Source organism: Haemaphysalis longicornis, unplaced genomic scaffold (genome assembly GCF_048455015.1).
Source record: "Haemaphysalis longicornis isolate Haplotype H1 unplaced genomic scaffold, Haemaphysalis longicornis Haplotype H1 scaffold_35, whole genome shotgun sequence".
Classification (NCBI taxonomy): Eukaryota; Metazoa; Arthropoda; class Arachnida; order Ixodida; family Ixodidae; genus Haemaphysalis; species Haemaphysalis longicornis.
Window position 1 is genome coordinate 614,997 of NW_027526352.1, and position 15,658 is coordinate 630,654.

Here is a 15,658-nt window from a genome sequence, read left to right on the forward strand (position 1 = left end):
GACACCCCCCCCAAACCGCAGCGGCTCAGTGGCTGCATGGCGTGCGCAGCTGCTGAGCCGGAACTCGGGGACCGGCCACCCGGCTACGGCAAGGGCGAAATTCACCCATCACTGGGTCAATGCATGCGTGCTCGTGTGCTCAGTGCGTGTAGTGCACGTTAAAGACCCCACCCTGCATGTTGGTGGCGAAATTGCTCCCCAGTGGAGGCACCAGCCGCCCAGTGCGGCAACTGTAACCAATTAGGCAAAATTCCAGTTTTGGCGACGCTGGATACTTGGATTCGGCAAAATTTTTTGCACTCCTGTGCAAGAGTTTTCTTCAAGCGGAAACGTTAGCATGTGTAGACATTTTACGCTTCGGGAAACGGTCCCGATTCCAGGGAACAACACAAGCCCCGGCTGCTTGTTGCACTGTTTCAATTGTTACACTGATGACGTACCTAAGCCGTAATACTATACTGGGGTTATTTCGCAGATTTTTGCAACAATTAGCAGGGACTGTATTACCCATTGTAGGGGGGCCGCAAGCCGCCGCCAGTGCTGGGCTTGTATGCGCACTACTGCCGACGTTTCGACGCGATTATGTGCCTGCTGTTCTTCCTGTTACCTTTTCTTAAACGTATCTGAACGCATCAATGCCACCAGGTAAATAGTCGGAACGGGATCCAGTGTCGACAACGAATGAGAGCTGTTTACTTTGGAACGCACGCGTAGTTTACTTGGGAGGGCGGGCCTACCTTACAAAAAGCAGCGCATTTAATGTGTTCTCACACCGCGTGATAACGCATTGTGTTAACCTCATTGCCCAATTATATGCATACTTATGATGCCTCGAAGCGGTATGTCCTAGCTGGCAAATGTTGAAAGACGATGCTCATGCGCCATGCTCCCGATGCGAGCAGCTACTGCTAGATCTGCTCGACAACGTGTTTATATTTGTGCCTGCCAAAGGGCGATTACGTTTATGCGGTAGGTGAGCTTTCTATTTTGGTAGTGCCGCAAATAGGGGGAGGAAGGTGAACAGAATGAAACACGACTGGGTAGTAGAGGAGCAATCACATTGGTTTATATCCGGCTCGCCTCTCGTGCGCTGCTACCCAAGTATTCAAATGCAGTGAATGGTCAAGCCAGAAGTTTTATTCCAGACCTTTCAATTGAGTTTACACCCAAATGCGCAGTTGTTTTGTACACATGTTTGTGAGTGCCGATCGCTTTCTTGACGCGGGGACTTTCGATGGTGCGGTTATCAGTGATGCCAATTGAGCGGATTTTCGCTAAATCTGGCGGATTTCATTTTATTCTGACGGGGAACAAATTAGTCTAGCGGCTAGCGGATTTTCTGACGGGCCATTTTCATACATAGTGGATTTCTGGCGGATACCGTATTTACACGATTGTAGGTCGACCCTTTTTTTCAAATTTGACAATCCAATGTTGGCGGGTCGACTTAGAATCGAAATCGAACCGTCTACCGCTAGTAACGGCAAGAGAAACGAGAAAAAATCGGGGGTGCTACGAGGTGGGGACAGCTTTGCACCCTCGTTCCCATGGTTATGGTCTAAAGTGTGAACCGCATGGAGCGTTTTCTGCTCGCGAAAATGCGCCGCTGACACTGCAGCGATTGGCGCATTTTCGCCGCCATGTTGCCGCCGCGTGCGCTACGCGATTGGCAGCGGCAACATGGCGGCGTCACCAGCCGCGAAGAGGTGCGCGTAGCTCCAGCGACCACTTCTAACCACTCTGTAAGATATCACTGAAGGCACAAATGAAGGCGTTTGCGCAGGATAGGAGCTGATAATATGGTCGAAAACAACACTATAAAGCATCATCCGCGCCGCTAGGGAAAGCGCCAATCAAATATCCGCCACCGTGGTAAGCCTAAACGTCTCCGGCGGCGCCAGCCGGCCGTCCCAAGCGCTTTCAAACATCCGGCTTGAAGAGCGCGCCTCCCCATTGGGGCAAGTCGTCAGGCTCCTCCCACTGCCGCGCCCGACGCGCGCGAATCGCATGAAAAAACGCTCTATGAGGTTTGGCCTTTAGAAGCAGTAGAAGCTGCCGCGCGCGCGGAGTCGTTGACGCGGGCGTCAAAAAGTCGCCCGCGCAACGCCGACGCGCACGAATCGCGTGCAAAAACGCGTCAAGCGTTTTATTCGTATAAAAAAAACAAACAAAATGAGCATTAGCGAATCCCTTGATTCAATGCGCGGCGCTAACGTAGCCGCCATGTTTGTTTTGGTATCGCGCAGCAGTGGCCGCTGCCGGTTGCTTCGACAGTTGTCATCTCGCAGCGAATGTATTCTTCCCACTCAACCTACAGCGCATTGTTATTCCGGGTGCTTATACAAAAGCTTTTCTTTTTTAACATCTACCACGCATACTGTGAGCGCACGGCTCTTGTGGAGAGCCGCGGTGTGGGTTAACAGAAGCGCTTTTCTTTGTGATACGATTTTCTACGCGGCGCTCGCAATTTTTTGTTTTTGAGAGATGTAATTTTTGGGGGTCGACCTACATTCGAGTCGACTTACAATCGTGTAAATACGGTACATATCCTTCACCTGGAAGGCTGTAAGCGCACAGGCATTGTGAGAAACAAGGACATACACAAGAGCACAAAAAGATGCACAAAAACTCCACAAGGAAGAGCTTCAAGTCACAAGTGAAAGATAAGGAAATCTGTGAAACTCCCCAACTCTCTCTGGAATGACACCATGGCAATAATCGCCACCTACACCCTCCGTCCTTTAAAAGAGTCCAGAGAAAGAAGAAAATTAGAAGCCCCACCACAGGTTCACTGGCATATCACACCTACGACCTTTTTAACTTTCAGGTCCCAAACTTGGGATAAAAGGTACACACGTGTAGCCACCTGCTGACAGTAGCTTCCCCCTTGCATCAAAACTAGGTTTCACCCGAACTAATCCTGTCCCACGGGCACTTGATCACGGTGTGTACACGAGACATCCGTGACACAAGGGTCGTCGTCTGTGGTTCCCGACACCCACCAGGCGTGCGGTACTGGGCCAGCAGGCGGGCCCTCCTCAGCTCAAAGCAGAGGGCCACCAGCCAGGCCAGGGGGGCGCGCTCCTGCTGCACCAGGCTGTCCAGGTACCTGTCGAGGGAGTCGCGTGCGCTGGTAACGCGTTCAAAGCACTGCGGCAGCAGAGTGGTTAATAGAGTGAATGCACTGTATACGTGGTATTCGTTGAAAAGTGTAGCTGTCAATTTCTTCGCTTGGCAACACTGAAAATGGCCACAGACATGGCCAATGTGCCACGGACATGGCGCGGCTTGGACCACTGCGCCCGCACTCCGAAGAAAAACAACACCGGCGTGCGTCGTCTGCTCCGTTTCAATCCGATTCTCAACGGCGGCATCAACAGAGATGTTATTAATCGCACTCACATTGGACTCGAGGCAATACTTTGCGTTCCGTGAAATAGAGTTTGTAACGTGCAACACAGTCATGCGCTTAGCATGGACAAGTACTGCCATCCTGCGGAGCCCAACGTAATGAGTGACGGCGCACTCACACGGTTGCCTGCATGCGCGCCTCGCCAGTGAATACAAGCAATAAAAGCGGCAATCATTTTGCGCAAGCAACTAATTCGGACATCAATGCAGGCACACTGCGCTTAATGCTTGCCTCCGTCTGCTTTTTCTCAAGTAGTTTGCTTTTTGGTCACTCCGCTGTTTCATAAGCAGATCAATCCCAACATATGACAGAAACAAATCATGTCACATTAAGAATAATAGGAGTGTTGGTTATGAGGTTTAATGCGCTGACACTACACCGGTGATGAGGGCCTATGTAGTGGAGGGCTCCGGAATAATTTTGAACCCGTGGAGATCTTAACGCGCACCGGAATCTCGAACACACGGGCGGTTTCGCTTTTCGCCTCCACCAGAAACGCGGCCGCCGCAGCCAGGAATCAGCAACACAACGAGAACAATCGCAGTAGCGCACTCTTAGTGCCGGCGATGGAAGCAGCCCCTGTGACCAGGCACAAGGGCTTCCATCATTGTTCTTGGCAAGTTGTGCCTGAATCAACACAGAACACTAACTGAGCCATTGCGCTGCTTCCTCAACAGAGCAAGCCTGTGATGCAAACTCCCTCTGATGAAACATCATTTGAGACCACTGAGAATTGTTTTCAGCCATGAGACAGGTATATTAGGCGAAGTTTGCTTGTCACTCAGCTTGTCCAGGTCGGGCACTCTTTCCTGATAACACTGCCCACAAACACACACATGCACAGTAGTAGCGCCTTGGTGCTGCTCCTGCAAATCGTGTTGTCTGAATTGTTCCACCTGTTTTGTAGGCAGTGCCTGGCCCCCAGAGCACGTGCCAATCTAGCCCCGTGGTTAAAGAGCAATGTCCGTTTCTTGTTCTGGCCACAGGAATTGCACGGCTATCTTGTTCCATAGGGCAGAGTGCACCAATCCGTTCATTACTGACGTAGACTGTTCTTGGTTGGATCAACAGTTCTCTCTATCTGACTGGATCTGACCGTTAGAGGGCCGAGCTCACAGATGAATGCAGGCGAACCGAACGCTGCAACGTTCCATTTGTCAATGCTTAAAATGTCAACATCACTTTGATTCACTGCTGCTTCAGCGTTTCTTATTTGGATAGTTCATTGCAGAGTACTGTTGCACAACTTCTGTACAAGGGTTACAATACACCCGATGGTCCCTCCATGCGAGGAAGAAAAAGGGTAGGGACAGAGAAAGAAAGAAGAGAGTGTACATGTTCTCACGTGTGCATGTGTGTATATTCTCGCCAAAGAAGTGGGCTCTGGTGACAACTGAACGAGGGGCATTACAACATCATCCCCATCATCGTCATCAGCCCGTTTCTGTCCCCTGCTGGAGGAGGAAGACCTCTCCCAAAGATACGTTCAGCCATTCCCACTGTGAGTTTGCCGATTCCTTTCTGTGGCCACAGTTTTCTTAGTTGATCCCTCCAGCAAGCCCTTGTTCCACCGCTATTTCATTCCCAGCTGTACAGTTAGGTGGATGATTCCCCGCCACCATTGTTCTCACACGTGACATGTCCTGCCAAAGACCCCCCCCCCCCTCCCCCCCTTCCTCTTGATTTGAACCAGAACGTCTTTTGCACGAGTATATACAGTAGAATCTCGATGATACGATTCTGGGTGATACGAATTTCGGGATGATACGAATTTCCGAAAAGTCCCGGCGAAATTGCATTGTTTGCAATGGGAAAAATTGCGGCTGTTACGAACGGACCTGCGCGGCCCGGCGGATGATACGAACGAGCCGGCGAGGCGCCCGACTTCCGAACAAGCAAGTGACGGCTCTCTCTCCCCATTTGTCACACTCTTTTTCCTCCAGAAATGGCCGGGCTGTTGTTTTCTGCTCGCGAAAACGCGCCCCGCACGCCCCATGCGTGGCGCGAAACCTCTCGCACGCTGCGCGCGCCGCGGCCGGCGGCGGCAACATGGCGGCGGCTTCGGCCGCGAAGTGGCACGGCCGCTTGAGCGACTGCTTCTAGCCGCTCTTTAAAATGCCGCTCAAGGCAGACACGAAGTTTCTTGTGCAGTAAAGGAGCTGATAACGTTGGCGAAAACGGTACTATAAAACACCATCCGCGCCGCTAGTGAAAGCGCCCATAAAATATCTGCCGGAGCGCTAAGCCTAAACATCTCTGGCGGAGCCAGCGGGCTGTCTCGAGCGTTTCGCAAGTCGTCAGCGTCTTTTTCGGACCGAGGTAGGAGATACCGCGGGCGCGAAATCGTCAATGTGGCCGTGAAAATACAGCGCGCGCAAAGCCGAGGCGTGCGAATCGCGTGCAAAAACGCACCATGCGGTTCACGCTTGACTGTTGCGGCGTGTAGCGAGCTTGGACACCGGGAGTGAGGAGACAAGCGCGAAGCTAGGCGAAGCGTTACGCGCGCCAGAAAGGACTGCTTTGTGACGTGGGGGTTTAAAAAAAGCAGAAAAAATCACGGATTTGTTCACGCCAAAGTAAGAAAAGAAATAAACGAAAACTTTTTTCAGCGCTCAATTTTTTGGTCTGTGTTGGTTCATACGAATTTCGGATGATACGAATATTTTTCGCGGTCCCGCGAGATTCGTATCATCGAGATTCTACTGTAGATGGTATTCACTGAAAAGCTTAGTGGGCGATTTGCTCGCTTGGCAACACCGGAAACTGCCACGACTGTGCCTGCGCATTGCGCCCACACCTTGCAGGAGACAAAAAAAACACTGGCATGCATTGCCTGTCCCTTTTGACTTGTCAGCCCAATTCTTAGCCGTAGCATCAACAAATGTATTATGAATCGCACTCAAATTATGTGGTTGCACTCTCCTTGCTCTTCAGAACTTCGCACCACCAAAGAATGAAGTCGCGGCTGCAAGCGAAAACGTCACAACGCGAAAAGAGGCCCACGCTGCAGTCCCCTGTGGCCACGGATGTCGACAAAAGTGTTCGAGTACAAAAAACAAATAACGTATTTTAAGAAAAGCTTCAACCATACGCCGATTTAGATACGATGGTAGTGTAGCCGCTAGTGCATGCTAGCCCATCTCCCGAGCCATGCCATGCTTGCACTTAGTAGTTGTCACAAGCACTGCCGATTCGCAAGCGCCCTTTGAACAAATCACTTGCGTCTGGGCTCCGCACAGCAAAATTTTCGCCAACCATATTCCATTTATTGTCCTTGAACAGGTCAGAGACCTTGAAGGGGCAACTGGCTTGCGCTAGCATACACGTGCGACTAAGTCCATCATGATGCAGTTGCACGCATACGGACTTTAAAGTTTTTACCGCTCCACCTCGTCGAGTGACGATTTCAACCATGTCTGGTAATAGGTAGATTGTAAGGTGCTGCACGGAACAGTACGTGGCGTCGAGATATTACTATGCATTTAGTGGGGCACAGTTCCAAACATGAAACAGCTCTTCTGTCGTGTACCGTATAAACCGGAATATAGGTCGAGTTTTTTTCCAAAAAAATCCGGCGACAACAAAAAGACCTATACGGGCCGGTTGCGACCGTGTCAAGCTGGGTGTCCTTCTCTGGGCAGTCGCTGCCCGACGACATGGTTACACGAGCGTTCAGGAAGTGCTCCATCAGCAACGCGCCTGATGGCATGGAAGATGACAGTGCGAAGCAGTCATCCTCGGACGACTCTGAGAGCTCGGACGAGTGACTTCGGCAGGCATAGTGAGTGGCAGTGACGGACGGGCGTCGAAAATAAATATAGACATTGGGAGTGCGCTTCTGTGCCGAATTATTTTTTTTGTCAACATTTCCCACCTCAAGGTAGGGGGTCGACCTATATACCGGGTCGACCTATAATCCGGTTTATACGGTGCTGTGCTCTGTCGGGCGCCATCACGGACAAGTACTGCCATCTTGTGCCCGACGTAGCCAGCGACACATGATTTGGCAGCGTCGTCTCAACAACACAGACATTTGCCAACGCACACATGTGGTTGCCCGCATGCGCGTTGCGTCAGTGAATACAACCTATATACAGTGGAATCTCGTTAAACCATATCCGCATAAGTCGTAGTTTATTTTTATACGCGGTTAAAGCCGAACCTCCGACTCAGTTTTCCTTTGGCGTAATGCATTCAGATAAACCGTACTGCTGGTTAGTGCGCGCTTTCTTCGTGTCCCCGTCAGGTACGGTTTCACGAAGTTTCACTGTATGCATATACATGTACTTAATTCAAAACCAGGATGTCTTCACTCCCCCGAGTATACGTACACGAATACACATAGTACTTGCCTGCGCACTCGCAGGGCCCCCAGTGACCCTGTGGAGAGGGACACCCACTGCCAGAGGAAGGCTGCGCTGCTGGGAACATCCTCTAATGCCCTCAGCAGGGCCTTGTTAAGGGCCCCGCGGTCGGTAGACTGGCACTGCCGGTCTCGGAATGTGCACACTCGCACATAGGCCGTGTGCACCACTCCTCGTGAGGACCTGCACATGGGGGAGTTGGGGACATCAGTTGTCGCCAGACCGGCGATGCACGCTGCCGAGTGGATGCAAACATTTCCTGATGGCTCGTGCACTTACTTTTTCCCCCTTTCCCCTCTCTGAATCCCCTCTCCTCCGTAGAATGAACGAGGAGCAATCAGACCCTTTTGCTCTGCCAATCTGTGCAAAACGTCCGCTTGACCTTGGTTGAGCTTGAAGGTCAATGGGACGTCATGCATTTTCCACGCTTGTACCTGGAGGAACGTGGTTTGACTGCAACAACTCGTAGGCTCTGCTATGCAACACACGGCAAGCACTAACCATTGACTAGGAACAGGAAATGGGTGTACATGATCATGCGTGGGTTTTCAGCACACCAGTGCTACCATATAGGCGTGAACAGGTTCCTAAGGGTGTGCTTAACTGTCCTCATATTACTGAAGGCTGAAACCTGGTGACACCTATCGAACACTTTCATACTGCTGCAACGATATGCGTTTCTATCTCAGCTCTCGTTTCTTCACCCTTTGGCAGAAGAACATTGACTGGTGATACCTGATCACACAAGAACCAAAGCTCCTTATAGCTGGGACGCCCGTTTCACTCGCATGCCATGAGCCATACCTGCACTAGGCAAATTATCGCTTCCTTGCATGCAACGTGCCAATGAACTGTTGCAATAACACAATCGGCTTTCACTCTAGAGTGACGGCGCCAATTCCCATACAAAATCCTGCACACCTAGTTTTCCTTTGAAAACACTTGATTTTATTGAAAGCAATCTGCATCTGCATTTTGGCATGAATTCCAATTTTTTGTGCATGTTCTCTGCTTTTTACAGCTGTGGCTATTTCCTTCACCAGACAGCAACAATCTCCTCAGTGGGGCACCTAATGCTTTGGATATCAAAACAGGCAGTGACCCTTGAGCATGCCAGCTGTACTACAGAACGGAGTTCTTCATTATTGCCGCGAGCCATGCACTGGGTTTGTTCATTTGTGTTTTGTTTTTTTTGCCGGCTGCGCCGGTCTGTGTTATCTCCATGCCAAGTGATGCGTGTGTTCCCTTCTTTATCTTTATGTCGCACGTGTTCTCTCTTTTGATAGGGAGAGCGTTTTGTGACGTCAACAGCCAAGAACAATCTTTGTTGTACAGTGTTCTGGATGTAAATCGACGGTTCGAGAAACACCCGCACCCAAAGATAAATGCCCGTACAGCAGACGCTGCAACATACGATTCACCGTCACTTGCCTGCACACGTCACTTTGAGTTGTTAGGGGAGCACAAGTTTGCTCCAATAAACTTGTTTTCCTTGAAGACAACTTCGTCATCTTTGGCTTCGTGACAAGAGGCACCACTTCAACGCCACTTTGGAATCAGGGCTGCGCGATCCCTTTTGCTTCGTTGAGGGTGCGGTACAATTCTAATCGCATGGCACCTAGGGGACAAAAACCCGACTCTGCTAAACATTTACTTTTATTAGCACAACCTAATAAAATAAACAAAGCTTTCTCTTCCAATTAGGGAACCCTAAATTAGGTGATATTCACTTACGTTATCCCGGTTGTTTCTTTTGTGACTCGCGGCAGCAACCCCCATCAAAATGGTGTCGTGTTGTGTCCTTTCGCAATCCCTGTCTAGTCTTTGCGCTCAATGGTATGAACCATGGAATACCAGCTAGGCCAATCGATCATGTTACTACGCAAATCATGCTGCAGCAGCAGTGACAAGCACTTGGGTACTGCTTCAACTTTCTGTCGAGAGATGGCAGGCTAATCAACTGAATTGCCGCACGCTCGCCCCCTGCTTGGCCCAGGGCAGGGGGCCCAACTGGAGACCAGTTTTTGATTGATCTGTTGGGCCTACGGGGAGTTTCACAACTGGTGCATACTGAGAACTCTGAAAAAATGCTGCCCCCAAGGTTGCCACGGCCCAATTTCCCTCAACCTTCACTTTTACGAGCGCCACTACAGACTACAGCAAACCGCCGGCTCACTTTGCATCTCCAGGACAGGCGTCAATCCATTCCTGGGCCAAAGCCGAAGCCGCCTCGAAGCCCGAGACGAAGTACTTGGTCCACAGGGCCACGTCCACCACACCCGCAGTCCGGCCGTCCACATCTGCGCATCGGGCGTCCACGGCAGCCGAGGCCCTGAGCAGCGCGGATGGCTGCAGGGGGCTGGAGAGGACCTCCCGGAACTTGCGGCCGGAGTTGTACCAGGACAGCACCCGCAGGACACTGTCCTTGCTGGGGGGAGGGGGCCTCGCTGTGGCCTCAGGAGTGTGCCCTTCCTCGTGGGGCCTCAGGACACCCAGGGACAGATTGAGGTACGTGGCCAGCAGCAGCCACATGTCACCGCGACATTCGGCCAAGGCCTTCGGGTGCGACACCTGTGCAAGACGACACGCGAACAAAGACGGAACGAAATGTTGTTTAACTTGAAAGCATGACCCTTTGGTGAGTCACCCAGTCCCAATTCATCCTGGAAAGACCGTTTTAAAACCAAAAGAAAAGAAAAAAAAAAACAATGTTAACATTGAAAACAATAAAAACAGCTTTCCCATTTTGCAGTACACAAAATTACCAGTAACGTACAGGCGCCACCACTCAAAAGATAGTGATCAGCAATGTGTTAACTGCACGTTACCATTCAAGGGATGCGATTGACTAGAAGTAGAGGGCCCCCTGGATTTATTGATTGTAGGGTTTAATGCGCCGACGCAGCTCAGGCGATGAGGCACGCCATAGTGGAGGGCTCCAGATTGATTTTGACCACCTGGCGATGTTTAACGTGCGCCGAAATCTCGTACACACGGGCGTTTTTGCTTCTCGCCTCCATCAGAAAAGCGGCCGCCGCGGCCGGGAATCGAACCCGCAACCTCGTGCTCAGCAGCGCAACGCCTTAGCCACTGAGCCACCGCGGCGGGTAGAGGGCACCCCTCAATGACACAAGCATGTTTCCTGGCAACGGCTCAGGTCTGATGCCGGCCACGACGCAGACAGGATCCTGAGAGTGCGTGGAGAGCCAGACACTTTGTCTTCTTCACAGCACCTCCAAGGTAACAAGTGACACAGTTTAGCAGCAGCTGTGTCACTGTGAAGATTACTCAAAGCAACCTCCACTGGAACAAACGAGAGGTGGGAATTGTTTCCGTGACCTCGTTGCTCACCAGAACAAAGAATTCAGGGAAGCTTCCACTCACGCGCAAGACTTGAATGGCGAAGCTGTTGTAGGTGCGCATTGCGAGACACAGAGTCACCTTGCATTATTATTGTTTATTTACACAGTTGCGGGACTAGTAATGGTTGTCACATGCATCGAAGAAGTCGTCGTCGTCTTTGCGGCAAGCGGTGGATGCAAAGTCATCCTCAGCATAGTAGGCTTTGACCTGCTGCCATCAACTCGAGGCAGTGGTGCCGGGATCTGCAAGTCGTCTCAGGAAGGACTGGCACACTCATAGCCGTGTCTCCAATCATCCATAATGGCTTCTAGAGAACGGGGCGGCCGCGGTAACCTCTCCAAAGCAGGGCGTCTGTTCATCTTTAGCACTTGACAACAGCGCTGGTACGAAGCTGCGGTTCCTTCGCCCCACGGTATATACCTCGTGGCGAGTTCCCTCTAGGGGAATGTGGCGCTACCACTAAGGTGGAGGGGCTGCACGGTTCATTCCTGGTTGTGGTAGGAGGGCTGCAACGAGCACTTGGCATTTCCCTGACATTTTTTTCCTGCAGTGGCAAACTTTCCGCCAGTAACAACAGCTCGGATGTTAAAAAAAACTCCGGGATGCATCCAATGGGCTTCCGTTTCGTGTTTTCAAAATGGATGTGTCCTTATTTCAATGCACATTGACCTACCCCTGCTCACTCTTTTCTTCCGGCTTAGCAGTAAGCTTGTTTTGCACGTGTTCTTCACTGATTTCAAGCGAAATTTCCCAATGCCCAGAACAAGTAAGAACCCTGTCGCTACACCAGTCCTGTCGCCTCTTGGAGCTTTGTAACCGCAAAGCGATATTTGCAGCTATGCAAAGCTACCCACATCAAAACCTTTGTCTGATGAGGTGATTGATACGTTCTTCAAAAAACAAAAAAATTTCCTTGTTCTTCCAAGAACAAGGAAACTTCCAAGAACCTTGTTCATGGGGGAACAAGGTTCTTTCAAGAACAAGTCAGTGTCGAAAGACAACAGACACCACTTGCGTTCCCTGCCGATCGCTGAGCCACCTCAAGACGAATACAAGTGGAGTTAAGGGCTGCTGACAGAAAGGAGACAAGAAGGCACTACTCATAAAATGAGAAAAATTAAAAGCTGAAAAATGCGCAAGACACGCATCTTAAAAAGATGACAAAAGGTGCCCAGGATGTCTGCAATTGTCTCCGTTGTTTCGGTCCCTTCCAAAACGGTTCACTTCAAGCGTTAATTTCAATAGACAAGCACCCTAGTTTACAATAAAGTGTCATGCTCTGACCCTAACTACACAACTGAAGGCGAACGTATGCCCAGAGAGATGAACTCAGAGCTTCACTGTTAGTTCAAAATGACAGAAACCCTGACAAGCCGTTTGCTGTGCAGTCAAACTGTGTACGAAGCTAAAAGCCCAGGGACCCTGGGCTCATTTTTTTTTTTTTTTTTTTTGAGAAACATGCCTCGTACGCTTTTGCATGCATCCCCTTTCATCACATTATGACCATCTGCCTTTAAGACTTATGAGCACTTTAGGTTGTTTTTACATGGCCTTGTGCCTTTTCACTAGGCCAGTGAAGAAGGAAGTTGGCAGCAAGAGATTTCACATTTGCCTCTCATTTGTTTCTGTCAAAGGAACCCCGCAACACTTACCATCGACTACTCGGAATATATTTTAAGGGGGCTGACTGGTCTTAGAGCTGTTTTTTTTATTTACCAACCAATTTTAATGAAACTGCACCGCGTTATAAAGTTTTTTGTGCTGATTTCAAATCTGCCATTAGATTTTTTGTAAGTTGATTATATTTCGAGTTAATTAATGATTAAGTGCCATTATTTTGGGTCACAGTTACCAAATAACCACTCCATACAGAATGGCAGTTACCACGTGGCTAGGCAGACAAATGACTAAAGAATACAACAAAGGAAGAACTTTTTTGATTCAGCTATTTTTGGTCATTTTACAACACAGGGAATTTCGCTTCTCCCGCGCTTTGCCAGAAATGGCTTGCAGGTGGTGCCAATTGAACACAATAATAATTTTCCAAAGCCTCCATTTGAAAAATTTGTTTCCAACATTGTATTCTCCACACCATTCGGTATCAGAAACAAAAATAATTAAAGTTGTACCTGCTCTGGGTGCCAAGATATCTGAGGATGAAATGCTAGCTTTGCATTGCAAGAAAAGTGCCGTTTCACCATCAAATTCTGCGCTAACTGAGCTGTAGAGTGCACTTTAAAATGCTCTATTATAATATAATAACAACATAATATGGTGCCTTTTGATGAGGAGAAATTTACAGACTGATAGAAATATGGCCGTGGAGGCCAGAAATGCCATTTCTGAGAAAACGCTTTTTTTGACCATTTTTCGGCCCCAAAGACCCAACTGCCCCCTTAAGGCAAAGTCTATTGTCCCAGCAATCTCCTCCTGCAAGAATTATCAAAATCTGTTCATTATCACCGAAACTGCGCGCGATGAGAAATCGCGCATAACTGTTCCCTCTGAACTAGACCGCGGACGACGCGACGAAAGCTGCGGGCTCTCTCCCGGAGAGGGGGGCGGCTCACGGAGTCTTCTCCGGCGGCCTTCGATATATGACAGGCCGGGGAGTTTTCCCCTTTTCTCCGAAACGTGGGGGGGTCTATTTCTGGTGTGGTGCCACAAAAACGCAGGCACGGCTGCCTGCTCGCAAGCACGCGCTCAGGCTGGTAGGACGTCTTTGAAGCAATAAACGTTTGTTGTCATGTGATCTGGCTCAAAGGGGAGTATTGAGCTCGTCACTCAAACTCCACGTGCACTAAAAACACAAAAGAAACGTCAAAACTGTGCGTACAGGTTCAGGCATAGAAGAGGTTGGTACACAGCGCCGACGACAGCGGATCGTCACAGGAAATGCGAGAAATAAGCCGCTAAGTTGACCAGCCACAGCCAATAGGCAGCCATGGCCTCAATGACGTTGTTTAGGCCATGCCAGGTGTGCATAATGAGGAAAACTGAAGGGAGCACGGTTGGTTTTTCCGCGTCTTTCACGGCAATTTGCACGCTCACCGCTTCACGTGCACGGGTAATATTTAGCTCAGGTATTCCTGGCAGTGCAATCTAAACGTCAGGCAGGTTTACTTGCACTGCTCAAAGAGTGTTGCAGGGTCCCTTTAACCATCGCTCGTCACATACTAGGTTTTCTCCTCCTAACATGAAAACACTTGCGTTGTTGTCCACATACTGTCAAACCCCGCAACAACCAATCCGCTGGGGAATGCTAACAAATTCGCTTTTGTGGGAATTTCATTGCCGCGAGAACGAAAGATAAATGACAACAACATCGCCTGCAGACCAAAAATTCATTTCCGAAAGTCAGTTATATTACTCTGCGAGCCTTACCTTGTAAAAACTCCCCAGCTATAAGAAGTGCTTCATTGCTAGCCGTGTGCATCTAAGAATGACTGAAATGTGTCACAAGCATCCAAAACATCATTCGGGTTCGCCTTCTCTGCACGTTCTTCTCCCAGCAAAGTCCAGCCTCTTCTGCTGACGGACTTGCCAGACAGTGGCACCTCGTCGTTCCAATGCTGTTCACAAAACTAGGTGAGCACTGCTTTGTTGACATCCAGAAAGGCCACAGTCGTCTCTGTTCGCTTTTCAAAATGGTGGTTCCAAATTTTCATTGGCGCTATCCTCCCGTCTTCCACTTGGGCAGTGATGGCTGCCTTATCTTGCAGCGGTAAAATCTTCCGCTTTCGGGCTGGCAGAGGCATCGTATCGAGAGCAAACGTGCCACTGTCGCGGGTTCAAATTCCACTTTCGACGCAGTCTCCGCACGTGAAATGTAAACAAACAAACGAAACTGAAATCGAAAAAGGAGTTGCCAATAAATATGCCAGACGGCAATCGTTGTCTGCAAGGCGGTGTTTTGAGTTTTCGTGGGAGATTTAAAGTCATTCGAACTCCACGTCCAATGGCCTATGGCACCATAATGAAAAAGTTAACATCCTTCGAAAGCTACTTTGTTAATGGAGCAGATGAGTCTTCGGGGCCGAAAAATGGCCAAAAAATTGTTTTCTGAAAAATGGCCTTTTCATCATTAACGGGCATTTTTTCTATCAGTCTGCAAATTTCCTCATCAAAGGGCACCGTATTGTATTGTAAATAGCATTTTAAAGTGCGCTCTACAGCTCAGTTCATGCAGAATTTGATGGTGAAACGGCACTTTTCTTGCAATGCTAAGCTAACATTCCGCCCTCGGATATCTCGACATGCACAGGAAGTACAACTGTAATTTTTTTGCTTCTGATACCTAAATTTGTATAGAATACAATGTTGGAAACAAATTTTTCAAATGAAGGCTCCAGAAAATTATTATTGTGTCAACTGACACCACCTGTGAGCCATTTCTGGCAGAGCGCGGGAGCAGTCAAGTTCAGTGTGCTGTCAAATGACAAAAAAACAGCTAAATCAAAAAAGTCCTGTCAATGTTCTATTCTTTAGTCATTTGTCTGCGTAGCCATGGGGTAATTGC

The 15,658-nt window shown here is 49.4% G+C and overlaps 1 protein-coding gene across 1 annotated transcript in view; it reads right to left on the reverse strand.

The window, feature by feature from the left end:
• LOC144177961 (nuclear exosome regulator NRDE2-like) overlaps positions 1-15,658 on the reverse strand; it is a 76,988-nt gene that overhangs the window by 9,024 nt on the left and 52,306 nt on the right. Inside the window, exons 13-15 of the mRNA XM_077705520.1 lie at positions 9,953-10,347; positions 7,765-7,959; positions 3,003-3,109 (exon numbers count right to left, since the gene is read on the reverse strand). Coding sequence (XP_077561646.1) covers positions 3,003-3,109; positions 7,765-7,959; positions 9,953-10,347 — 697 coding nt within the window. The remainder of the gene's footprint in view (positions 1-3,002; positions 3,110-7,764; positions 7,960-9,952; positions 10,348-15,658) is intronic.